The sequence below is a fragment of the Mytilus galloprovincialis genome, chromosome 1, assembly GCF_965363235.1.
Source record: "Mytilus galloprovincialis chromosome 1, xbMytGall1.hap1.1, whole genome shotgun sequence".
In the NCBI taxonomy this organism is placed as follows: Eukaryota; Metazoa; Mollusca; class Bivalvia; order Mytilida; family Mytilidae; genus Mytilus; species Mytilus galloprovincialis.
Window position 1 is genome coordinate 71,439,142 of NC_134838.1, and position 27,062 is coordinate 71,466,203.

General features: G+C 33.6%; 2 protein-coding genes across 2 annotated transcripts in view; both read left to right on the forward strand.

Moving 5' to 3' along the window:
* The window catches only part of LOC143082991 (uncharacterized), a 28,213-nt gene extending 26,874 nt beyond the window's left edge, over positions 1-1,339 (forward strand). The window contains exons 6-7 of the mRNA XM_076259072.1: positions 494-607; positions 1,184-1,339. Coding sequence (XP_076115187.1) covers positions 494-607; positions 1,184-1,213 — 144 coding nt within the window. The 3' untranslated portion in view covers positions 1,214-1,339. The remainder of the gene's footprint in view (positions 1-493; positions 608-1,183) is intronic.
* A 16,898-nt stretch (positions 1,340-18,237) lies between these two features.
* The window catches only part of LOC143083002 (uncharacterized), a 62,638-nt gene continuing 53,813 nt past the window's right edge, over positions 18,238-27,062 (forward strand). The window contains exons 1-4 of the mRNA XM_076259100.1: positions 18,238-18,341; positions 21,710-21,776; positions 24,210-24,413; positions 25,584-25,799. Coding sequence (XP_076115215.1) covers positions 21,710-21,776; positions 24,210-24,413; positions 25,584-25,799 — 487 coding nt within the window. The 5' untranslated portion in view covers positions 18,238-18,341. The remainder of the gene's footprint in view (positions 18,342-21,709; positions 21,777-24,209; positions 24,414-25,583; positions 25,800-27,062) is intronic.

A 27,062-nucleotide genomic window follows, 5' to 3' on the forward strand; every position in this document is an offset into this window, starting at 1 on the left:
TTGGCCGAAAATTAACTTATTTTTTGGTTTCTCATAAATTTCCTATTTTGACGTCTTTAAAAAAAGGCGACCATGTCTTACTTTACATATACATAACACACAACAACAAAAAAACATTAGAGAAAAAGATTTAACCATCATAATGCACGATTTATAACATATTTCTCCAATCTCATCAGATACTAAAAATCTCGGTAAGCCTCGCGCTTTAAATATTAGAATTTAACTGTCTCGAGTATAAAAATATCGTAACACCTTAGTTTCAGTTGTTGAGTCCCGTCTGTAATAAGGAGTCGTCTGGCGATTTTATTTTTGACTTATTTAAGGTCTTATCTTGCTGATCATTTTTTTTTTATCTTGAATGCGGCTCAGACTCAGACAACAAAATCGTAATCCCCCTTTTAGAGTTAAATGGTTGCTCCCTAAATTAAGAGAAACATTGATTCTATCGCATTGTTCAATGCTTATACTTTATTTGTTTAATCAATTTCAGACTATGTATCTATGGGTTGTATCATCAAATCGAGCCAAGAATTTATACTCTCGTCAGGGATATGTTGTTACAGAAAATACAACTTGCTGTTTGAGATGCATTTTAGGGGTAAAGGTACGTACATTTATAAGAGGGTCGTAATGTTGGTTTTTTTTAACGAATAACAGTAAAAATTCTGGTCAAATGATTTTAAAGATAAATGTTTGTGCATGACGATAAAATGTACAGTGACTTTTAGACATTAAAAAAAAAAGGTTGATCTTGACGAATCACGTGACCTCTGACGAATCACGATAAGGATAATATGATGGATGACGATAAAATTTTAATCATTTTGGTAGCTGAAAATGACTGTTTGACGCCTGAGGGTAAAGGGCGAACACTATACCCTCATATAAGTTGTCAAAATTTGTATTTAAAAAAAAGTAGAAGATCGACTAGTCAAAAAAATATTTAATCACGATACTAAAATAAACAAGTATGTCGGATATGGATATAAACATACTGACTATCAAACAGAAAAGGATCCAACAAACATTCATAAAGTAATCTTATCTATATGCCTTTTCTAAATTAACAAAACTTTTGAATATTTCAAGCTTAATGTAAACTATCAAAGAAAATTAGTAACCAAATGCAAAGCTTTGAAATAAGGATGAAATTAATGTATTTACCTCATCTTTTTTTCAGAAGGCGTATAGAATGGATAAACCCGTGTGAAACCAAGAAGCAAAACATCATTCTGTAAACATTTTTGTGACAATCATTACGAATTTAGGTTACCTGATTACAGAGTCTAGATTAGAAATTACATAAGTAGATCTGAAACATTACAATTCTAACCTATTGATTTTCAATTTCATAAGAACCATACATTAACAAGCAATGATATACATCTACACCTTAACAAAATTAAGGCTTAAACAAACACAATTGGGAATAGAAACTGAAAAAATATAAACGAAAACTAAATACAATCTAAGGAAAACTTTATCCTCTGCCCGTATGTGAAATTCTCTGTCATCATTGTTCACATAGCTTGAAAAGAAAATCTACTGCATTTTGTTTAAGAGTGCCTTCTGTAATATTTGTTCCATGAGGACGCAGTACCCATTCCAAATTGGATAGCTATTTTACATCTCAGGTGTTTATATGGGTTATATAAAACATTTACTCTTCATTACATCTACTTTAAGAACGCCATAGAATCATTATGATATACTTTATGAATTGTAATTTGTACAACCCTATATGAGCCCCTATATAGAATGAAATTCAAAACAGTGTGGCTGTGGCCATTGTTTGACACATTAAATTCATCCATTGACTGGGACAATTTACGTGAACGTTTGTCTGTTAGAATGAAATTCAAAACAGTGTGGCTGTGGCCATTGTTTGACACATTAAATTCATCCATTGACTGGGACAATTTACGTGAACGTTTGTCTGTTACGACCACTGTTCACGACGTACCTATGATAGACATTTAAACTGTGGAGTCACCAAGGTTTCTTAACGCCTTTAATTATAAAATAATGCGAAAAATTAATAAGAAATAACCTTTATGTTTTGATTTATATAATTGATATAAATCAAAACATCGTGTTATTTCTGATTAATTTTTTCGAATAACTTTATTAAGGTGTTTGAGAACCTTTGGTGACCCCATAGTTTAAATGTCTTTAAGAAGTACACCGTGAGCAATGGTCGTTACATACAAACGTTCACCTAAATTGTCCCAGTCAATGGATGAATTTAATGTGTCAATCAATGGCCACACTGTTTTGAATTTCATTCTATACAATATTTATAGATGTTAATAATTAACAGAAAGTTTAAACCAGTCGTCATGATGTAGGGGTATAATTCTTGGATCTATATATTATATATATATACTAGAACACACCCGCGAAATCGCGGGCATTCAGAGCGTAGTTTAAAGTATCAGTATGTAAAGTGTTGTTGGAAGAATTTTGTTAAATACAGAATGACTGGAGAATTTCAGCAAAAGTATCATAAGTCATAGGTTATTGGGGACAGGAAAATGTTTTTTTTTACCCTCCACCTTTATTTCCAAAGTTCACAATTTTTGGTTTTCTATCAATTTTAATATGAACATACATTTAGTATGTTATGAACATTTATTTAAGTAAGGAGCCTGTAATTCAGTGGTTGTCGTTTGTTTATGTGTTACATATTTGTTTTTCGTTCATTTTTTGTACATAAATAAGGCCGCTAGTTTTCTCGTTTGCATTGTTTTACATTGTCATTTCGGGGCCTTTTGAAGCTGAGTATGCGGTATGGGCTTTGCTCTTTGTTGAAGGCCGTACGGTAACCTATAATTGTTAATTTCTGTGTCATTTTGGTCTCTTGTGGAGAGTTGTCTCAACATGGCAATCATACCACATCTTCTTTTTTTTTGTAATCAATGAATTTTGTAAAAGATTTAATGACTGGAGAATTTCAGAAAAAGTATCAAAAGTTCACATGAATAATTTTAGCGCTTATCTGTATATTATGAACATTCATTACTATATAAATAAAGCGTATTTACTTTCAATTCTAAGTTTACTTATCGATCCATGGTGATCATTGATATAGTATACTTAATAAACTCTGTGACTGCCGTGGATAGTAAACTTGAAAATGATAGCAGATAAAATTCTGAAAATACACTTTATTCGTAGTATATGTATGTTCAAAGTATACAGAAAAACGCAAACCGGAAGTCTAATCTGACTTAAAATTTCGTACAATGACGGGACAATACCCGGATGCCTTTTTTCTCGTTTTTCTCCTAAAATAACTCAATCTTAATAATCATATGAATGGATTACAAATGCGACTATGCACTGTACCTATAGGACACAGAGGCGTGTTGATTAATTTATTGTGGAAAGAAGAGAAGCGACACCAAAAATGAGGTCTTCTCGTTTAATAGTATAGATATATTTTAAAAGTCTTGAGTTTTATTCTGGCATGATTTGACATATCCGACAAGATGTAACAGAACAATGGAAAGCATGCAGAACAAAAAGACTCCAGCAAGGCGGCTGCGGTGATCTGGTAGTAGATGGATCATGCAAAAAAAAAAAAAACATAAAAAAAAACGATCGGTTTATTTTAACGCAGTTTTTAGTCAAAGTTTAGCAAGACGGACACAAGTTAAGGTGAACACATAGAGTTATCCCTCTTTGCACTGGGTCTCTCCTTTAATACATAAGACTCATTAGTTATTAATAAGTATAAAATTGAGAATGGAAATGGGGAATGTGCCAAAGAGACAACAACCTTACCATAGAGCAGACAACAGCAGAAGATCACCAACAGGTCTTCAATGCAACGAGAAATTCTCGCACCCGGAGGCGTCCTTCAATTAATAAGTATGTATGTTAGATTGCATGTATTGTTTGTGTAGGTATTGCATTAACTTTATGATTCAGTGTATAATTGATTAATATGCTCTCTGTAAATCCTTTTATAAGGTATAACGACATTTGATTTGATTTGATTTGATATATTATAATACATGAACATGCAGTTGTGCCTATTTGAAAATACTGTCAATGAGGACATTATTTTATGTTGTACACACATTTGATGATAGGATATGATTTGATAGCATCTATTATACATGTACCAGTTATCTGCTTATATACAATATAAATACATGTAGTACATTCAAATAAATGCATTCAAATAATAATATGTTGTGGGGATGTATAAGTAAGTACCCGTCCACGTCCACTCTGTGATGTTATTTTTGTCCACATTTTGTCATATGGATGTCTAATTGTATCCATCTGATGAGTTAAGCCTTTTTGCACTGATTTTATAGCTTTTTCTTATGTTGTACTGTGACACAATTGTCCCAGATCGGAAAGGTATGAGCGCGCACACACATGATTGACAGACCACAACTTAATATCCCGGTCCAAAACCAGGAACTTGTAGTTCTGACACAGTGGTTGTCGTTGGCTCATGTCTGTTTTTCGTAAATTGTTTTGTTTTAAATAAGGGCGTCATTTTTTTTTTTTTAAATTGAATTGTTTAATATTTTTGGCAGTTGTCCTTTTGCGCCAATTACTGTTTTTCAGGGGTATCATTTGCGCCAAATTTTGTTTTCCAAATGTATCAATTGCGCCAATATTCGGAACACATTTGCGCCAATTTACCTGTTCTTATTTTTGGCTTAAAAAGTATCACTATGTTGGATATATTTCACCATGAAAATGAGCATCTTGAGAGAAATGACTTGTAATGCATTAGACAGTTCATGTACAGAGAGAGAAGAAAACTTATTGCTTTGCTGAATATTTATTACAAGATATTCCAAAAGAGAAGAAAATAGAAGCTTTGGTCACATCTGTTGGTGACACAGTGCTTTGTTCCCACCATCCGTATAGGCTGAAACTATCTACCGCTCTGTTTGGGATCCATACTTACAACAAGACATAGATAGCATTGAAAAAGTTGAGGAGGGCTGCGCGTTTTGTTACCAACAAATACAGAAACACCTCAAGCGTTGGTAACATGTTACAACATCTTGGAATAGCGCAGTCTCTCTGACAAAAGAAAAGACTCCAGATTGGTAATGCAAATACAAAATTGAACACGAAAAGGTTGCAATACCTAAAAATAATAAATTAATTCCACAAAAAAGACAAACAAGACATTCTAATTCGAACAGCTTCCAAATTCCATCCTGCAAAACACAGCACAGAAAAGAATCCTATTTTCCAAGAACTATTATCGTCTGGAATAAACTACCGGATAACATTGCAAATTGCACTTCAGTAAAATCTTTCAAATCTTCAATTTCAAAGCATCAATATTAACTCAATTATAACAGCTTATTATACAAAACATTTAATTCTTTAATTTTTCGTATTTTAAAAAAAAAATGAACATTTTTCAATCTATTTCTTGTTGTAAGTTTCCTCCTGTGACATAATCTTCAATTTGTTGAAGACGGTCACTATATGGTAGAATAGAGTAGAACACGTACCAGTAATGGAGCAGAAGCATTCCACAGGAATTATTATGAACTGGACAATAAAGTGAAGTTACAAGCTACTAAACACATTAAATTGGGAAATACCCATGCAATATAGCAGTAAGAAGAAAGTATGTTTCAGAAAAGGAAAAATTTGCCGTGTGAACTGCCGGTTCCAATTGGCCGTTTCAGAATCTGATGCATTCTGGGTAATATTTTCAAAAGCGTACACCAAATCGTTGTGATTGGTTTTAAACGTTCTAAAAAATGGAAATTCAACCAATGACGTAACGTTATTTTAATTTGGGGTACGAACAATAAAATTACCCATGATGCTTTAGATTCTGAAACAGCCAATTCCGAATAAAGGAGGTGGAAAGTCATTTTTCTTTTAATTGGCGCAATCGTATATGTTTTATTTTTGGCGCAAATGATACCATGTAATTTTAAAACAGTTGGCGCAAACGTAGCATTGGAGAAAAAAGTAGTGGCGCAAAAGGACGCATATTTGGCACAAACGGATCTCTCCCATATTTTTCATGTCGGGCCTTTTATAGCCTCTGTGTGTGTCTTTCTCGTTGTTGAAGACCGTACAGTTTCTCATGCTAGCTAACATCCATTTCATTTGAACTTTGTTGGACATAGGCGATCATACCACATCTTCTTATTCTAATATAACACACAGAACATCAAAACAAAAAAGCTTTAAATGTAACAGTCAAGATCTGGTAGGTTATTATATTGATAAACGAGATTTCAACCTTAGTTCATTTCTATGTCACTGTGACCCACCCAGAAGGTCCGAGACCACAATTATTTCGTAGTGCATTTCTTTTAGAACATAAATGAATATAAAAAAAAATCCCACCTGCGCTTTCTCAAAGAAACTTTTACAATGTATTGTACTACTTTTGGGACAAATTATATCAAAATTATAGAAAACTTTATCGGCTCTAACTCAAAATATGGACAATTTTATGTTTAGGGCGTCTTGAAATGTTTTGACAGCTTCCGAAGTGCTAATTTTCAACCTTTTACGGCTGGAGCAAATCACTACTTTCCTTTAAAATTCTGGACCCAAATTTTTTTACAGTGTAATTTCACCCCCCCTACTTGCAATTTGAGGTATTAAACATGGAGAAATTAATTTGGAAGGGGTACAAATGTATAAAAATTAATGGCAAGCAACCCACTATCAACACTAGGGACTATATTCGTGGTCTCGGACCAGAAACAGCGGAAATTAGCGGCATATATAGAAACACTGTAAATGAGACTAGAACCGTGAAGAATGTCCCTAAACATCCCATCGAAAAATACTTGTTTATTGACAACCAACTTACTTGATAGCTACATGTATTATAATCAAAATAAATACTCCAGCCATTTTATCTCGTTGAATATATTTTTTAAATATTATTAGAAGAAAAACGTATTGGACAAAAATATGCACTGTGTGAGATTCGAATGTTAATCGCCGCATTCAAAAGCCGACGCGATACCACTACACTATGTTGTCACAATGTCTCAATTGGTGGTAAATGTAAGTATTTATAGGCATACTGTAAAGTCATGATAGAAATGAAAAAAGAAATCTGGCACTAGGGCTAACTACCTCCCCGGGACTACCTCTCAATTTGTTTCCTTTATATGAGACGATGTGTACTCGAAACAAAAAAGATTCACGTTAATATTAAACAGAATTAACTTGTTCTTTTCGGCAGTGCTCTTTTGCAAAGTCGCATGCAATTACAGACTCGACCCAAGGTATCTTGTCCCGAATTTACACATTATTCCAAAGAACCCAAAAAAGGAAAAAAAAATATTCAAACTTTTTTCGCTTTATTTTATGAGGGGGACACTTGTGAAACTCCTGTTTATCGTGTGTGCCGAGTGCATATGTTTTCACTATGTAAGGTGTTGATTTAAATCGATAAAACACACTCCACCTTGATATAAAGATAAAAAAATACAATTTGCAACTGAATGATGACAAAATCCTACAACTGAAAACCTTGAGCACCTATCGAAGTATTCTTGCTTTAGTTGATGGTGTCTTGCCGTAACATCCGAATGCGGATATTTTCAGCTCTTTGTCCGATTTCGATCCGATACTACTATTTTGCACGGTAGGAAAAGTGTCCGGCTAGGATCGTGGTTTTTCGAGTGTGACCACTTTTTCTCGAGTAAATATGATCAGAAATGTAAACAAACAGACTTCTTTTCTAACAAGATGTGATATAGAAGCTTCTGTTTGATAAACAAGGTTGTACATGACATGTTAGCATTTGAGATATAAAGATAGTATCATTCTGACATTACTTTTCGTTTAAAAAGTTAAATTTAGCCTTAAAATACTTTTATTCCAAAGTACCGAATAAAGCCATTTTCTTACACATACCAATGCAAATGTCGACGGAAATGCATACATGGATTCTATGTATCCTTAGATATACAGACACTTTACAAAAACTATTGTTATTGCATTGAAAACGACATTTTGAGAGTAAATTCAGTTTTTCATGTCCGGTTTTTTTCGAGAGCCGTCCGGGCTTTTTCGAGTGTGTCCTTTTTTTATCGAGTGATTATACACATTTCTTATAGCTAAAAATCTTATGTGTTTACGTTAAAAAACTATAAAATAAAGGCTCAAATTAAGTACTTTCAAGGCACATGGTGTATCAACACTTGCATTTCAGAGGCGGATTTAGGGGGGGGGGGAGGGGCCCTTCTTTGGAAAAAAAATGGTTGCTTATATAGGGAATCACTGAAGTGTGACTAGAGCGGGCCCCCTCTTAGGTCAGTCAGTGGGCCCCACTTATGAAAATTTCTGGATCCGCCACTGCATTTTATCATGAAACAAGTATCGTTCATTTGTATATATATATATTATTTTTCTCAATCTTATAAATAGCATGTGCAGTATATATCCGTGATGTCAATAATATAATGTGAGTGTTCTGGACCATATAAGTATTTGGACCTCAAGGGATGACTATTACTGAACAGCAAATGTCGACTTGGAAGATAACTTCCAAAAATGTCTTGATGAACTAATAAGCAGGAGTTCAACTGTTTTACTAACTGACAAAAAAAAATCGATATGATAAAGAATCTAATAATTGATACTAGAGACGGACAGAAAACAGATACAGCCAACTTAGACAATTAATTGAAAGACAATGGGTTTCAACTTGTAACTTGTGCTGTTTTGGGTAGCCTTTGAAATTAATATATTTCATGTAACCGTCATTGTTATAGATAAGTTTATTGTTTTATTGAATCGTTTCTAATGTATAAAATTGAGAATGGAAATGGTGAATGTGTCAAAGAGACAACAACCAGACCATAGAACAGACAACAGCAGAAGGTCACCAACAGGTCTCCCATGCAGCGAGAAATTCCAGCACCCGGAGGCGTCCTTCAGCTGTCCCCTTAACAAATATATATACTAGTTCAGTGATAATGAACGCCATACTTAACTCCAAATTGTACACAAGAAACTAAAATTAAAAATAATACAAGACTAACAAAGGCCAGAGGCTCCTGGCTTTGGACAGGCGCAAAAATGCGGTGGGATTAAACATGTTTATGAGATCTCAACCCCCCTCCTATACCTCTAGCCAATGTAGAAAAGTAAAAGCATAACAATACGCACATTAAAATTCAGTTCAAGAGGAGTCCGAGTCTGATGCCAGAAGATGAAACCAAAAAAAATAAACAAGATTAAAATAATACATAAATAACAACAGACTACTAGCAGTTAACTGACATGCCAGCTCCAGACTTCAATTAAACTGATTGAAAAATTATGTCTTCATCATGTGAATATAAGGCACAATTCTTCCCGTTAGGGGTTTAGTATCATACCATCATAACATATATGAGAAGATATACCTATATGGTTCCAAATTGGGGTTCCCGGCCTTGGGCACTTAATTTTTCGCCACTCTTTCGCCAAAACAATATATTTTTTCGCCACTTTATTACTTTTTTCGCTAAATAACATAACTATATCTTTCGTTTAAATTTTTTTCTACCCCACCCCATCCCTTAACCGTTAGTTATCCCGTTTGAATTGTTTTGAACTAGTTTGAGGGGTCCTTCATAGCTTGTTGTACAGTGTGAGCCAAGGCCCCGCGTTGAAGGCCGTACCTTGGCATATAATGGTTTACCTTTATAAATTGTTATTTTGAGGGAGAGTTGTCTCATCGGCACATATGCCACATCTTCCTATATCTATCATATGGTCCGATCATACGCGTACAGTTTGACCATATGAAAATACGCATATGGTCGTGACCATTACGCATATGGTCCTAATACTCATATGGTCCGGAACATAAGCATAGGCAAACCGAATTGAGACGTACATGCATATCTTGCATAAGATGAGATGTATGTTCTTAAAAGAGTATACATCTTAGGATATATTTCATGATCTATTTGTCTTGTATCTTGTATTATTTATTTTATTGTTTAAGAAATGGAAACCGAAAATGACTAAATGCTACAACTGTGAGGAGGAATCTGATTATACAAATATAATAATTGGTCATATAGCAACAAAACACCCTGATAACTCCCTTGTAATAAAAGAAAAGTGTCAAAAAAGTGGAAAATATGAATATTAATCAAGACATTAAAATGTTGTTCCTGGTGTCGTTCGATGCAATGGACAATCTAGCTGGTGATAGCATATGATATACACATTTTGTATTTGTCTATCATTGCTAAAGGATCATATTTAGGCTAAGGAACTATAATTCATTTCATTGTTAATTTTATCTGAAATTTTATTCACATTTTATGTTCAATGGCAATAAAAATGGGAGGGATTAAGTGTGTGTGCTTTTTTATGTTTTTTTTATTAATAGGTTTCTTTAAGTAATCTCTGGAGTTCACCACAAGAAATATTATTAACTGTAAAATCAAAAGTAGCATGAAATGAGGTTAAAATGAATATGAGACCCCTGCATAATGTTCTAGACACCATTTTGTTAAGGATCAAGTTATATATAAATGAACACTGGAAAGTAGTTGTATAACGCTCTCCAAACAGACTATTTGCATTAAATTGAAAAATAAGATTCATTTTGATATGTTTTTGATGACTTATTGGGAAAATATGATATTGTCCTTCACTTAATTACAGTTATAAACTAGAAAAAAGTCATTTTTAAAGCCTAGTAAACCTTCAAATTTTCTGTAAAAAACCCGGACCATTTGTCTAAAAACCCGGAGGAAATTACAGTTGCTCTCGAAAAAACCCGGACAATAACAATCACTGATTTATTTAATAAATACAAGGAAATTGAGATTCTTTGTTGGTCAAAACATATACAGTATTCAATATAAAATAGGTAGTAATGTTAAAAACTGTTATAATTACGAAATATCCGTTAATTGAACTTATCGCATGTTTTATCACTCGAAAGACCCGAACTACACTCGAAAAAAATGGACCAAATCACTCGAAACACCACGATCCTAGGCGGACACTATACCTACCGTGTTTTGACACAAATTGTTGTTTTTTTTCACGAGAGATTTTTTAAAATTTTTGAGCACCTCCGCCAACGTGAGCCAATAATTTCTTTTCTCTTTTTAAAAACCCTGTTTGTATATCGTTCGCCTCTTTAGGCGCTGAATGGGTTAATAGAAAATGAAAAACGATATGGATTATGCTACAGTATTGCCAATATTACAAGAAATTATTAAACGTGTTTTTTTTTCAATTTTTTACATCACTGGGTCGATACCTCTGCTGGTGGACTATCAGTCCAAGAGGGTATCATTAGGTCAGTAGTCAGTACTTCGGTACTGACATGATTAAACAAACTTTACTAAAATTGTCTGTTTATAAATTTTAAAATTATTAAGAAACTAAGGTTTCAACTCCCTTTTCGTTTTTTAATGGAAATGACTGTTACATTGCACCAGTTTTCAAAGACAGTTTTAAGTTATTGAAAGTCGGAGCTGTTTTAGGCATGATCAGTTTATAGTATGCGGTTTTTTTTTTGTTCACCAGCATGGCCGGGTAGAAATTAAAAGTTTACATGTATATTAAAGATGAGAGCGTTATATAGATTGGACCGTTGGTTTTCCCGTTTGAATGGTTTTACACTAGGAATTATTGAAGCCCTTTATGGCGTTTTGTTCGGTGTGAGCCAAGGCTCTGTGTTGAAGGCCGTACCTTTACCTATAATGGTGTACTTTTATAAATTATTACTTGGATGGAGAGCTGTCTCATTGGCACACATACCACATTTTCCTATATCTATGTAAGAAAAAGCGTCAAATGGTCATAACTATTGTCGAAGAATAAACATTTGTAAACTCTTTTGGTAGTATTTTGACTATGAAAAAAGAAACCGCCTACTTTATTCTCCATTCCCAGATTTTTACTATTTTGGTTCAGTTTACGCCCTTCCCAACGGCTGCTTTAAGGGCTCAGCTGGGTAGCCTGCTAATCACATTACTGTTTTGCTGGTTGATGATTCGAGGCCTCGGTGGTGTATATCCTCAAGAAGCATGGTCAGGGACTTTGTGGTAGGTATCCACAATCTAAGATGTTTAAACTGTACTGATTGACTTTAGTTCATTACCCAAACACCTCGAATACAGGGTCCTCGGACGTCTTGGCAATATAACACACGCCGCAATAAGGTTTTGGAGTGCATGCTATCGCGAACTCTTTTCAACTTCTTGTAATGTGCGGCGTTGAGTCAGTTCGCTCTGCACATATATACGTACTTCGTTGAACCATACACCAAGTGTAACATCTTGCAGCTAGCAGATAATGAGGAGTTGATCCTGCACGTAGTCGTACTGTCAGCTGTAAGGACCAAAGAGTGACATGATTTGGTTACTTGAATAGGAATTGTCAGACTACTACTTTATACAAAGATCTGACACAAATACAATCGTTTTTGTACAACACATTCAACTTATATGCTACATGTATATATACAATTAGACTACCGAATAACTGACTAACTAGTGGTTTTTAACGACCCTGACTGGCAACCGAAGTCGTTTTGTTAGCATTTAATATTTTGTTGTTGTCGTATAATTGGAATTGAAAGACGGTCCCCATTTTTGCGTATGATGTTTTGGTACGATTACTATTTTGGTCCAGTTTACTGCCTTCTCAACGGCTGCTTTAAGGGCTGTTTGGATGTTTTGTCGTTTTCATTTTTAGCCATGGCGTTGTCAGTTTATTTTCGATTTATGAGTTTGATTGTCTCTCTGGTATCTTTCGTCCCTCTTTTATAGGTTCCTGGAACAAGTAACGAGTTAGGTAAACATTGTACTTGGACGAGAACACGTAGGGTATGGTTGTCCTGCGAGAGAACGTTCTGTGCTGGTGATTTGGTCCTGTCAGGTGCTGGTGGGTCCTGATTCTGTGCTGGTGGGTTTGTTAACATTGTATCAGAACGGCAATAAAACGACTGTTTTGTTGCTTAATTTTTCTCTGATGCATCATAAGTATACCATGCAAAAGTATATTACAACAATATTATATTGCAAAAGTCGTGCAAGTTCGTTAAACGGAATTGTCCTGACGCTGTGCTGGTGATAAGAAAAACGGTCCTGGTTCTGTGCTCCTATGTCCTGGTTCTGTGCCTTTATATTTTAGTTAAAAGTGGCATATATTCAAGATCATTGATGCTGTACTGTTATTGACTAATTAACTGTTGTCTGCTTTCTTGAAATTGACATTGTTGTGAATCTGTTTACTGTTATTATGAGAGAAAAAATAACCCTAATTTTTTTTTAAATTAACTGTAATCTTATTTATTGACCTGTTAATGGAACCCTTCTTGCCCCCTTTTAAGATAAGAAAATATGTTTACGATTTTCGGGATTACGATCATTTTGAAAGATCACCAAAATACGTTGTAATTTATACAATACTTATATAAAGTAGATGATGTGGTATGTTTGTAACAAATTTCCATAAGAAACCAAAGGAAGTATGTGTTAACAACCATACGTCATCGTACGACCTTCAACAATAACCCATAAAATAAAAATGTAAAAGGTTTTGCATAAAATGGAGAGCAAAAATATAGAACAAAGGACTTTCTGAGTCATATGAATCATATGTCTTTAGCAGCTTAAAACACATTTGTTTGGGAACAATTTAGTGCTGACTATAATAATGACAATAGTATTGCGGGTTTGTTTGTTTGGTTGTTTTTTGTTTTTTTTTGGGGGGGGGGGGGGGATAAGTTAGAGCGAGATTACAGTGAAAGTTTTAAGCTTGAAATAGTTTCCCGTAAGATTTAAAAGTTGTATTTTAAAAGAAAAATGTATCTTATAGCTATTAAGTATCACTTGCTGTATCTGTAAGATTTTTTCAACATATTTTTTTTTGTCTGAACGGTTATCAGGTATTTTTTTTCGAAAGTTCGATAGAACACTAAAAAAATCACTATTTTATGAAAGGGCAGACTAGAATATGTCAATTTCAAAATTTAAAATATCTCGTAGCTTCATACTACTAATTGAGTATAAAACAAGTATATATTAAGTTTAAAAAAAGAAATTCTTAGATTAAACACCTACATTTAACTTTAAAAGGTCATAACAGTTTAAAACAATACAAATCTACACACACATAAAACTGGCTTAATTTCAACTGGTTATCAACCCGAATCGCTATAAGATCATAAAAATTATATAAGCTCACCTGTGTCAATGGGTCGTGTGAGGTTCATGTAATGTCTTGGCGTCCGCAATTACAAAAAGATCTTTTCTGAAATTACTTGACCAAATGTTACCAAATGATTTTTCAAGAGTGAATCTAGGAAAAACAATATTCATCAACAAACATGACCACTGTCTGTTAAAATGTATTCGAGTTTTTAGTTACAGCCGATTCCATTGAGTATGTAGGCAAATGTAATATCTTTGGTTAGCTTACTTGTTAGCTAAACCGTGAAATCATTGTTAGGTAAGGTATACTACCCTCCTTTCGAAGAAGCCTGGTCCTACAGACAGAAAGAAGTGTCATTTGTCGGACTAGTCTACTCTTAAAGTAGGGTAGTTTACATAACCTAACAATGCCTTTTCTGTTCAGCAAGCAAGATTACCAAAGATATTCCCTTTGTCTACACACTAATTGAAATCGGCTTTAATATTGCAAAAGATCAAGCAATTAGGGCAAAACTTACCGAGTAAAAAAAATCGAAAGGCCAATGTCTATCTACCTTGCACTTTCAGAAAATTCAGATCAGATAACGAAACTGGGTCCAGCAACATTTATAAGCAATTTAAGATTTTGACCCTCACAGTTTGCATTCACCACAAATATTCTCGTTACAACGAATCATGTTAAATACAAAAATACCAGTTGCAGCCTTTTGTTTATCTATTAATATAGGTATACGGATGAAGTTATGAAAGGCAGCAGGGTCACCAGGGTGAGGAGTCCATGTCATCTGAAATAAATGCTAAGCATAGATCTAGAAAGCGACAGATAATCATGACATTAAAAAAACTCTCTTCTTTTCGACTTTTTTTCGAACAAATATACACATAAAACGAATTAAATAGTATTGTGGAATTTTTAACTTGTGTTCAATTCATTGGTTACACCTTTTACTAGGATAACAATCCAGTCAAGTATGAGCTGGGTAAAATATTTCAGAAAAGAAGATGGAAATGTGAAAGTTTCCGTGCGTCAGGTGCAACAGCATACGAACAGCTAACATGCCTCGTCAGGGTGGAAGCTAAAAAGTCAACGAAAATTTAATTTAAAACCTTTATTCGTTCCAACAAAGTTATTGAGATTTTGTTGAGGATTTAACCATCTACGACAACAAGATTTTTTTTTTAGTATTTACAGCTCTTCTATAAATATATGCAAAGCAAACCATTGATCAAATTGCTTGCTATGCATATGATTGTTTGGATGTTTGTAAACGACAGGTATGTAGTCTGTTTACTATATACTAGAATTTGTTTGGACATAAACATAAACTTCAATTCCTTTCAGTTTGTATTTGTCCAATCAAATCCCAGTATGTATCGAAACTCCGCCTACCTATTGTTTGAAAACATCCAAGCAAACATAGCAAGCAAGTCAATCAAAGTTTTTTTTGCATGCTTTTATAGAAGAGCTGTACTATATAATGCAAAGAAGCGTTTAAGTCTTTCGCCAAAAAATACTATCAATTTCTTTTTGTCCTATGTAAACTTCCATACCATTTCCTTCCATTCATGATCATTAAATTGAACTGTAAAACATTTCTTGGTACCTTCTTAATTCCTTAACAATAACTGTTGTGAGCACAAGATTCACTGCACACTTTTAAAGTCCTGCTTCATCAAACTTTAAAATGTGAACTTAAGTTTTGAATCTTTTTTAATCGACACGATTGTGGATTTTTGTATATGGTTTATCTATTTAATAGTTGAAAATGCGGCTTTGAACTAGCTTTCAGTACCTTCGAGCATTCGTTGTTCAATAATGTGGGTCTTTGTGTTATTATTTTATGTGATAAATTGTTGTGTTGGTACACCACTGTGACAATGAAGGAGGAAATGAAGAGGGTTGGTTGGGTGGAAGTGGGGAGGGGTATGCGGAGCGCTAACAAACATGTCTATGCGGCATGGGCTTTGATCATTGTCGAAGCATCAATGTAAGGGGCATTTAATATCTTAACAAAACTATTCTTATTTTAGATACTATATATTGTTATGTGATATTGGACGAATGATGTTGCCCTTTTATGTAATTATGTAATACAAGTTACGATCATTTGAAAACACATATTAAACAGCCAAATGGATGCACAAGAGCTAAAATAGGAGTCATAGATCCTATTGACAACAATTATCTGCCCAATTTTATTGATTTTGTAACATTTGTTTCAAATATGACCAACTTCTTATCCAAAATCACCAGCACCGTATCAGGACCCACCAGCACAATGACAGGACCCACCAGCACAGTATCAGGACATGAATAAATTGAGAAAATGCTAAATTTTAATAAATTGCAATGTTTTTTTCACAAAATCGTTTTGTTGTGTGGATTGCGGTATAGAAAGCGGACTCTATGAGCATTTTTGTTTTATTTTTTCAGTTCTATATTTTCTGAAAATGAGCATTTTTGTGTTACGCTTACTGAAAAAGTTTAGAGGGTCAGCTTTTTAATGGTTTACATAAAAACCCATAAGAAACAAAATTGATAAATCTCAACTGTTTTCTTCCATTTTTTATGAGTGAAAACGTCAAAAATCATCATTTTCGTCTTTGTTTACATTTTTCATTGATCACCAGCACCCGTCAGGACCGAATCACCAGCACAGAACGTTCTCTCGCAGGACAACCATACCCACCGTGGAGAACATTTATAAAACTGAGTTGTTTACTACAATGCAAATGACATTATACTTAATCTCGGACATACCCCCCATTTAACCTCAAAATGCACCAATGAAGTTAATTAAAATTTAACCATAACAGTATGTGGGATTTCTTACGTTTTCCCCATGACTATATAAAATGCCCGCGAAGGAATTTATCTTATTCATAATGATTCCGGATACTGGCTTTCTGTATTATTTATGCACACTAATTTACATTAATTTTGACATGTAACAACATACTTGAACTTGATGTTTTACATTAACATTTATAAAACATATGATATTAAGATTTGTTAGCTACGTACAATAAACATTGTCTGTCGTTCAAAATATATTTTTATTTTGTGATACATTGCGGTTTGTACAACAATGACTATAGTTGACCTAGAATGTTACTTTTATAAAAGAAAGTAGTTTAATAAGATAGAATAAATATTTGTTTTCTTTAGGTCTTACTCAATGGTGAATCGGTTGCATTCTTAAACAAGTCTTGCTATACCATGGTAATCTAAATGCTTTTGAAAGTACAAAACTTCATGTTTACCAAACCCATCGTCATTAGACGTTAACTATGCATACATGTAATTAGTTTCTCAGTAAGGGAGCTTCCATTTGATTTTATGGGGGGCTAGGATGAAATTTGAAAAAAAGGCAGGACAGGATTTTGAGTAAAAAAAAAAGGCAGGATGAGTAACTTGGCAAAAAAAAGGCAGGATGACAATTGTTGTAAAAAAGTCAGGATAAGCTAAGAAAAAAAGGTAGGACGGAATAGACTGAAAAATAAAAAGGCAGGACAGAGATTACAACTAAAAAAAAAAAAGGCAGGACACAAATTTTCATCCTGGCCGCCCCCCCCCCCCCCCTAAAAATCAAATGGTAGCTCCCTAACGATAGTTTCATCAATTTATTTAAATCAATACAAATGTATGTGCATGTTCTGCTTCTTCTCTGGCTCTCTATAGCTCATATCTCATCAACGTTTCTATGAAAAATACAGCACATGCTTTTTAAGTTGTTACTTGTGTCCAACAAATTTGTTATTCGGACAGGATGGAACAAAGAATAAAAAAAGGAATAAACAAAGTTATGTTTATTTATATAATGGCATATACTCCCTGCTTTGACCAAGCTTTTTGTAGAAGAAAAATAAAGACGGCTTCGGTAAGTTAATATATATACACAAAAAAAAAAGTACAAAAAAAATAAATAAACTGCGGTGTTTACGCGTCAACAGGTTAATCATGTCTTTACATCCATCATCTCCCAAAAAAAGAACAGTTACTAAGAACTTGAAATAGCTATTTTCCTGTAATGAATTGACATACAATTCAATTGAAATTACAACATCTAGACTTCCTGTAAGACAACACACACATATATAATACAAACTTCGACCTTGTACATCCACACTTGCAAATTTGAATTTCATTACTTGACAAAGTAGTTACACTTGTGAAAAGAATAACAGGTAAGACATTTTACATGCATATATGAATTCGCAAAGCTTACATATTACATATTACATTGTATATATTTATTTATATGTCTACTTTGTACATACTTACCAGAATGCGACAAATAAAATAAAATAAAGAAAATAGACTTATTTTGTATTTACGTGTCCCTAAAACCCATTTCTTAATTACAGTTATATAAATTGATATTTAATATTCGTGAGAACATATTCAGTACTGTAAATACAAAACACTATTTCAGTTGAACAAACATACGAACGAAAGCACAGACCGAAACATAAAATCGAAAACATTCAATATAATAAATAAATGAAAAAAAAATATGCTTCACTCAGTTACCACACATGATATATTTTTCAAGAGGGTGCAGCAATTATTATGTTAATTTGCTTTATCAACCATCTTCAAACATGATAGTCGCCTATATACAACATTAAAAGAAATTAACAAATTAATTGTTAGCTTTGAGAATCATGTTTACTTACTTAAAAGTGAAATAAACAATGATAAAGCAATGTTTCAAAAGCAAGAGTGTATGCCCTCAGTGACCACGAAAGCTGTCCTTATTCTGTCTTTGTGATAGTGAAAATAAAGTGAAAGATTTATGTGAAATAAATATGTGATTAAACAATGTTTTAATGATTGAAAAAACGTGAAAAAACAGCAAAAATAAAAAAAATAAAAAATGAATGAATAACAATAGAATTGCAAATGAAAACAAAAAATTGAAGTTTTTTGGAATTTATTTTGAAAAAAACAAATATCTTTTGTTACAAGATACATGTACCAGTTTGACATTTGTCATCATATCCACAGTCCAGGCAATCGAATAAGATAGACAAAGCAAAATTCGGAGACAAGTGCCTGTGATCATATCCTTTATAAACCACAAACACTTATCAGGCGTAACATTACTGTGTACTATAAGGGTTTAACTGACAACAATTATAACAATTATTAATATTGTGTACCAGTTTTTTTAATAGTTTTTTTTAAAAATCTAGTCCTATAGCAGTGGCGGATCCAGGATACATTTGAATGGGGACATGTAGTTGGAACCCCTGCTTTGCCCCCCCCCCCCCTTAATCTTTTGTTAGGAACCCCCCCCCCCTTTTTTTTTAAATTGCTGGATCCGCCCCTGTATAGGACAACAATACTTTTCTTAATTGGTAGGATGTATAGATTATCGGAGTTTTACACATTGATAACGAAAAATATTTGTCGCAACCCATAATGTGAACCTTTTTGACGAGTGAGCGCAGCGAACGAGCTAAAACACGTCAGATTGTGTCGAGCTGCTGATACATGTATCTTACGATATTTATACGAAGAAAACCGATTATGATGATATCCAATAGACGCGACTTTGTACTTATTTATCCCTCATTGTGATATTGTTCTAATAGTTTTTGCATTTTTGTCTTTCATTTTTGCTATTATCCTTTTTGTGTTGCACTGATACATATGCCGTGGCTTTGTACTTATACATCCCGTCATTGTGTTATAATTGTTCTATAATAATTTTTGTATTCGTGTTTTTCATTTTTGCCCATGTGCTTTGTATATATGCCTTTTTGTGTTTCTTTAATACCCATGACGTGGCTCTGTACTAATACATCCCGTCATTACGTTATTGTGCTCTTATAAATGTTTGTATTCTTGTCTTTCATTTTTGCTAATGTGCTTTGCCTATATATCTTTGTGCTTCTTTGTTATATTTTTCTTTGTTTTTATAGTGATTAAGATTATTACACATTGTTGACTGTTGTTCCCCTATTTTTGACGTTTATAGCTATTATGTAAAAAAGAAGATGTGGTATGGTTGCCTATGAGACAACTCTCCACAAGAGAACAAATGACACAGAAATTAACAACTATAGGTTACCGTACGGCCTTCAACACGCATAGTCAGCTATGAAAGGCCCCGAAATGACATTGTTAAACAATTCAAACGAGAAAACTAACGGCCCTATTTATGTACAAAACAAACAAAAAACAAATATGCAACACATAAACAAACGACAACCACTGTATTACAGGCTCCTAACTTGGGACAGGCACATACATACAAAATATGGCGAGATTAACATGTTAGCGGGCTCCCAACCCTCCCCTAACCTAACCTGGGACAGTGGTGTAACAGTACAACATAAGAACGAACTATAACAATCAATTACAAAAAGGCTTAACTCATCAGATGGATAAAATAAAAATACTACAAATACAAGAGGACGTGGCCAGGTACTTGTACATCCCAACAACAAAAAGACACCAAGTCCATATCTGAGAGTACTTGCAATACTGACAGCTAGTCCAAAGCCACTAAAAACTAATAAAAAAATCTTTATTCTAAGACTTAATTATTAATCGGTACACACCCAACACTGTCTTTTTGTTTTGTTCATTCATCGTTGTCAATACAAAGGAATTTGATGCGACTGTCATATAAGTGAGAGGTATTAGCTGTTAAAGCAGGTTTAATCCATCATATTCTGCATAAGAAAATGTCTGTACCAAGTCAGGAATTTGGCAGCTGTTATCCAATGGCATTCGTTTGATGTGTTCGAGCTTTTGATTTTGCCATTTGATTACGGACTTTCTATTTTGAATTTTCCTCAAAGTTCTTTTTTTTTTGGTGATTTTACCCTTTATCTGTTTATTGTTCTAATACTGGTCTTTTCACCTTCCCTTAAATTTTTTTATGCTTGACTAAAGCAAGATGGAGAACGTCTTCTCACACATTGTGACTTCGCTAATAACTTCTACTCAGACATTGTGACGTCGCTGATAACGCCTGCTCTCGTCTCAAAGCCGTGATACGAGAATTATGGATCGACTGAGCAGGGTGATATAGGTATAATAGGGAATTCAAATTGTTAAACGCTAATACATTTGTGTAATAGTATATCATTGTTTTTGTTTGTTAAACTTGTATGAAAATCCGTATTTTTATTCGACAACTGCTTTAAATTAATTGTGGCTAGCTCTTTGTGCGGCTCAAACAAAAGACTAAATATTGTATTTTCATCTTCTCGGCTACGTTTACGCAAATATTATCCTTGAGTCTGCAGTTTTTATTTAATAGAAACTCCTTGTAAATTCAAAATAAAAATGTGATCATTTCCGGATGAAAATCGAAACGAAATCATACAATTTTTTATATTCTGATATAGTTTTAACATTACATTCAATTTGTGAAGTTGGTTGAATTATGTTAAATATTATACATTACATATCCATATTGTTTTGTTACGCTTCGTGGCAAAGGTTGGTTTAATCAAAATGACATTTTGTAATGTAGTACGAGCTAGCATGCTCGACTTTGTTGTCTTCAGTACATCTGACTTTTTTGCTATTGTAGATGATTGTGCCACTAAAACTATTGGTATTTATAGTAGAGGTTTTTATTTTGAAAGTTACAGCACAAAGTAAGCAAATATTTATGTAGTATACCGGTGTAATGTTTGTAAACCGATGTACATTATTATGGAAACCCACTATGGAAAGTTCTATGCAATAAACTACCGTATGTTAGTGTATTTCGCTTGAACAATTATAGGGCTTAGTATTACTCTATTTATTTCACTTGGCCGGGCGGAGTTTAACCGATTCGCTCACAATAAACCAGTCCATCTAAAGATAGGTGTTTTAGGATAAACTCATCAATGAAGTGTCCAGTCATTGTTTTGTAAATTCCTTTGATGACACTGATAGGTGATTAGAAATCAGTAATAATTATAACGGCAATCCTCCATATCACACACATCTTCAAATAGACTGTTCTTATGCAAATTAAAACGTAAGCTCCGCCCGATCAGTTGAAATAACATTGGTAATATCTATAGGCCTCGTTTTTTTTTATCTCCTTCCTGCCGGCAATTTGCTCAATTGGAAGAAAAGAATAACAAAATACGGTATCAACTGGTGTAAAACATTTCACTAGATATAATCAGAAGAGGTATATTCACGACGCTGAGGTTGACAAAATTATTACACTTTAAATGTGGGGAATGTGTCAAAACACTAAAGGTATTATTACCTGTACATACTTTGAATATTATTTAAAAACTGCATTGATCCTTTTTGAGGCAATCCTCAACGGTTAGACATTCCTGTAGCGTTTCAAATGCATTGGATAATGACTGCATTTACACCTTAACACCACTTTATGCATATATTTTGTATTTTATAAATTCCTGAAACGTTTTGTGGAAATTCGCCAAAATGACAATAGAAAAATTAATACCAATGACCGATGGGTCTTTCCTTTATTTAAGATAACAATGCTAGGGGTTCTCTAAAATATTTATGGCGGTTTTATATTAAATCTGTTGGATATGTACATTTTACCTATTACTACTCTACGGGGGTACCTTTTTTCGGGAAAGGGGAGGGGGCTAGGATTAGATTAAAAAAATGCAAATCAGGAGTTTCTAGTTTAAAAAAAGGGCAGAATGAGTAACTTCACAAAAAAGGCAGGATAAACTAATAAAAAGTCCGGACAGGAAAGCCCGCAATACTTTTCATTAGCCTGTCCTAAGTAAGGGTCCTGTGGTTCAGTGGTGATCGTTACATGTAGCTACTGTCTGTCATATTTGTTCTTCGTAAATGGTTACCCCTACAGACGCCATCAACAAAAAGAGCTAAATTACAAGTAGAAAGAAGAAAATGTAAACAAATGAATTTGCGTAAATTCGAGTGTCGGCTATAAGTCGAACACGCTATAAGGGGCTTAAAAACTTTCAGTCATTTGAAGCTAACGGAGACACCCGAGAGAAAAAAAATCAACCAGATTGTAGAGCTTTAGGTGGGATAATCGAATGAACTTGTAACACTCTCAGTCCTCCTTTTCTAGCCGACCCACATCTGCACGCGTACACCCGTCATGTTCTATGATAGTCAGCAATGATATCACAAAAGCAATTATCATATATAGGATGTTACATAATGATGTTCCGGATACTTCCATCTAAATGAAGTCTGATTGATCTCCAGCTAATCCCCCTGTTTTGAAACTAACTTAAATATGATCCTCATTAAATTCGATCCAAAAATATTCACTTTATAGGAATAGATAGATATTCAAAAAGTCGTTATAAATTCCATTGACTCTAAAGCTAATCCAAATCAGATTTTTGTTATTCGGATATTCTAAGATACATTACATTTTTGGCAGAAATACTTTATAGGAATAGATAGATATTCAAAAAGTCGTTATAAATTCCATTGACTCTAAAGCTAATCCAAATCAGATTTTTGTTATTCGGATATTCTAAGATACATTACATTTTTGGCAGAAATATCCAAATCTTTTTTTTAGCTACCTTTCTGACTATAAAACACTGATTTAAGATTTACATTGTACTCAAAATATGATAAAATATTTTATGTCCCAGCTTAGATAAAAAAAAAGGGAATGAGAGACCTTTCTTTTTTACCCATTTATAAACTACGATGTTTGTACAAACTTCACCTTTGTCGTAGTTTTAAGGCAGATGGCGGATCCAGGGATGGGGGATAGGTCGTTTACCCTTGGATTGGACAAAGTATCGTGTTTTAGCATAATAATATAATAATATTGCTTTTAGACTCGCTACACTTGGTGATATTTTTTTTTTGATTTTGTAGAATAACGCCCCTTTCAAAATCCAGGAACCGCCCCTAAAGGTAAAAATAGATTTGAACTGTGCAGTTTATATCTGAGGTAGTTAATGCACACCTTTGCTTTGCATTATCCAGATTATAGCACAGTAAAAACAAAGAGATTTTACCCATGTCATGTGTTAAATAAATTTATTGATATTCACCAGTCGTACCTTTTAATGTAAGTGAAATTTATTTTGTATCCTCGTAATTTTCAGTAAACCTTGCTGTAGAGGGAGAGGTGGACCAGAGTTCAACATACCAAACGTTTGGTCCACGCCTAGCTATTAAAGAACCAGCAAGTAATAAATGGGATGATGGGTGCTCCTCTACAGCTGCGGGGAAATGGTCAGCTTGGTGGGGATTACTACTACCAGAACTCGTCTACGTGACAAATATTAAATTATATTATAGAGGGAGCAGTAAGTTTTTCCCGAGGCATTTCACAGCGTACATTAGCTCATTTACATTGTTTTAACGGTCTTGGCTTCTAAGCAAAACAAATTTACATTCATTATCATAAATATATTTGACATATATGCAAAATATTATCAAAAGGACAAACAGGGTCGATTCCTTTGAGACGGGTGTTAAACATCCTCTGTTTTAAATTTCTTTTCAGACTCATTTAATACATGTGTTTCTGAGAAAATCAAAACAATGTTGTTATATTGACACGTTGTCCCGAATATCGTTGATTTCCATATTACGATCTACTACATGTACATGTATATTTATGTATTTCAAGCTACACACACATTGTACTATGGTTGGATCATTTATGCAGCTTCACCACAGTTTAGTAATACCATTGTTCATAGGCTTCCGAAGCACCTATAATATACACAGATAATTTACCTTTTGTGAGTGCGTGTGTTTGGAAGGAGCTGACCTTTTGTGAGCTGACATTGTTTGTTATAAAAATAAAACAGTTTGTCACTGTTTAAAATTACGGAAATAATAGATTTAACATCGAGTTTTCAAATTTTTGTCAAGTTCCAGTATGTTAAATTTACCAAAACAATAGTTAGTTTTTGTGATAAAACTTCTATTTTTTCCGAGAAAAACCTAGGCCCGAAACAAAATGCGATTAGTAAATTCTTTATCAATACTTCGAAACCCGAATGAGCTTGTCAAAAGTCAGGATCCTGTATAATTCAATGTGTGTCGTTTGATACTGTATACATGCACCATACATTGTATTTGTTATTCGTACATTATTTTGTACTACAAATGTACATCAGGCAGTTAGTTTTCTCGTACGAATCGTTTCACATTTGTTATTACGGTTCATGTTACAGCTGACTATGCATAATGGGTTTTACTTATTGCTGAAGGCCATATGGTGAATTATATATGTTAATTTCTATGTCATTTCGTCTCCTGTGGAGGTTTGTCTCAGTGGAATTCATACAACATCTTCTTATTCTTACATGTATATAATAATAATTTATAAAATAAAGTGCGGGCAGATGATATAAAATAATTAAATAGTTTTATTAATTATTTTTACTGTTAACTGAGATCATTTATCTACTATACACATTCACCCTTGCATTTCTACTACGAATTTAATATTATTCATTTAACAGGACCAGACCGTATGGATGGTTTTCGTTTATATCTTTCCAATGCCTCCATTCGTGCTACGGATAAATTTAGTTGTTATTCAGATAAAGGAAAAGCTGGCACACCTGAAGTTACCCAGGATATCAATTGCAATAGACTCACAAGAAATGTGTTTTTCTTCAACAGAAGAACTTCTGGCGAAGGTGCTTTCGTAGAGTTGTGCTATATAGCAATATATGGTTTGTAGTATTTTGATTTCTTTGTTTATGACGTACATTCAGTATACGATGCATTTGATAAACATTTTCCAAATTCAGACCGTACTATGTAAAATGCCTGTAACAGTTGATGTTCCAGACCATATGAGTATTTGGACCGTACGCGTACGGTCCGGACCGTATACGTATACTCGTACGGTCCGACCATACGCGTACGGTCGGACCGTATGCGTATACGCGTATGGTCCAGTATTTGCTATTAGATCATATGGGTTAAATCTAAACAAATTAACATTAATCACAATCTTTATGTTTAGTTTTACTTATTAATATTAATACAATTACACGGATAAAATAATCAAATGAACAATTGAAATTAAATATTTGTTTAATTGTATATCTTGATCCTAATTTTGGTACTCTCAACCAATGTTACACTTGCTACCACAAGTAACGTACTAATATTTTTTACATTTACATTTTTGCAGTTCGTGTATGTTCCTTAGCATTTGCATTTTTTTGTAAAGTTGCTAAATATTCCAAAACAATAATTGTTCTCCCACATTATATTTACTTCCGATATTTTCAATTTTAGTGATCATAATTCAATTATTTTACTGAGTGATCGACATGCTAAATACATGAGATTAACAGATTCAACTAGTGTGAATTTTCAAATCATTTTTAAAATATAAAGTTGTTTTTTTTCAATTACAATTAAACTTTTTTATATCAATTTGAGAGTTAGTAAAATTGATCTGTTACATGCATCTAATTAACTTTGCCAACTTCTTAATATTAGTCAGACCGTACGCGTACGATCCGACCGTATGAGTATTTTGAAAAAGTACGCATACGGTCCAGACCGTACGCGTACGGTCCAAATACTCATACGGTCTGGAACAGTTGATGTGTTACTTTCCTATAACAGTTGACGATTAGCATACAATAACACTAGATAAGCTGTCCTTTTAAGGACTGGCACCATGATAAAAATCTGTTACAGAAATGCAATCGTATAAATTCATTACGATAATACTGTTAAGAGGGCATTTGAAAAAAGGTTCATTGTATAATATTAACAAAACGCATCATTTACCCTGGGTTTATATGTTTTGTTGATACAATCTAGCGCGGTAATGCAAGATGTGGTATATTTGACTTTCTCGGTCAGCATGCATTAATTGTCAATAGCAAAACATAATGGTGTGATTGTTTCTTGCTAATTTTTTTATGAAATATTCACATTTACAGTTAAAGGAGACATGTTTATCTTTTCTTTAA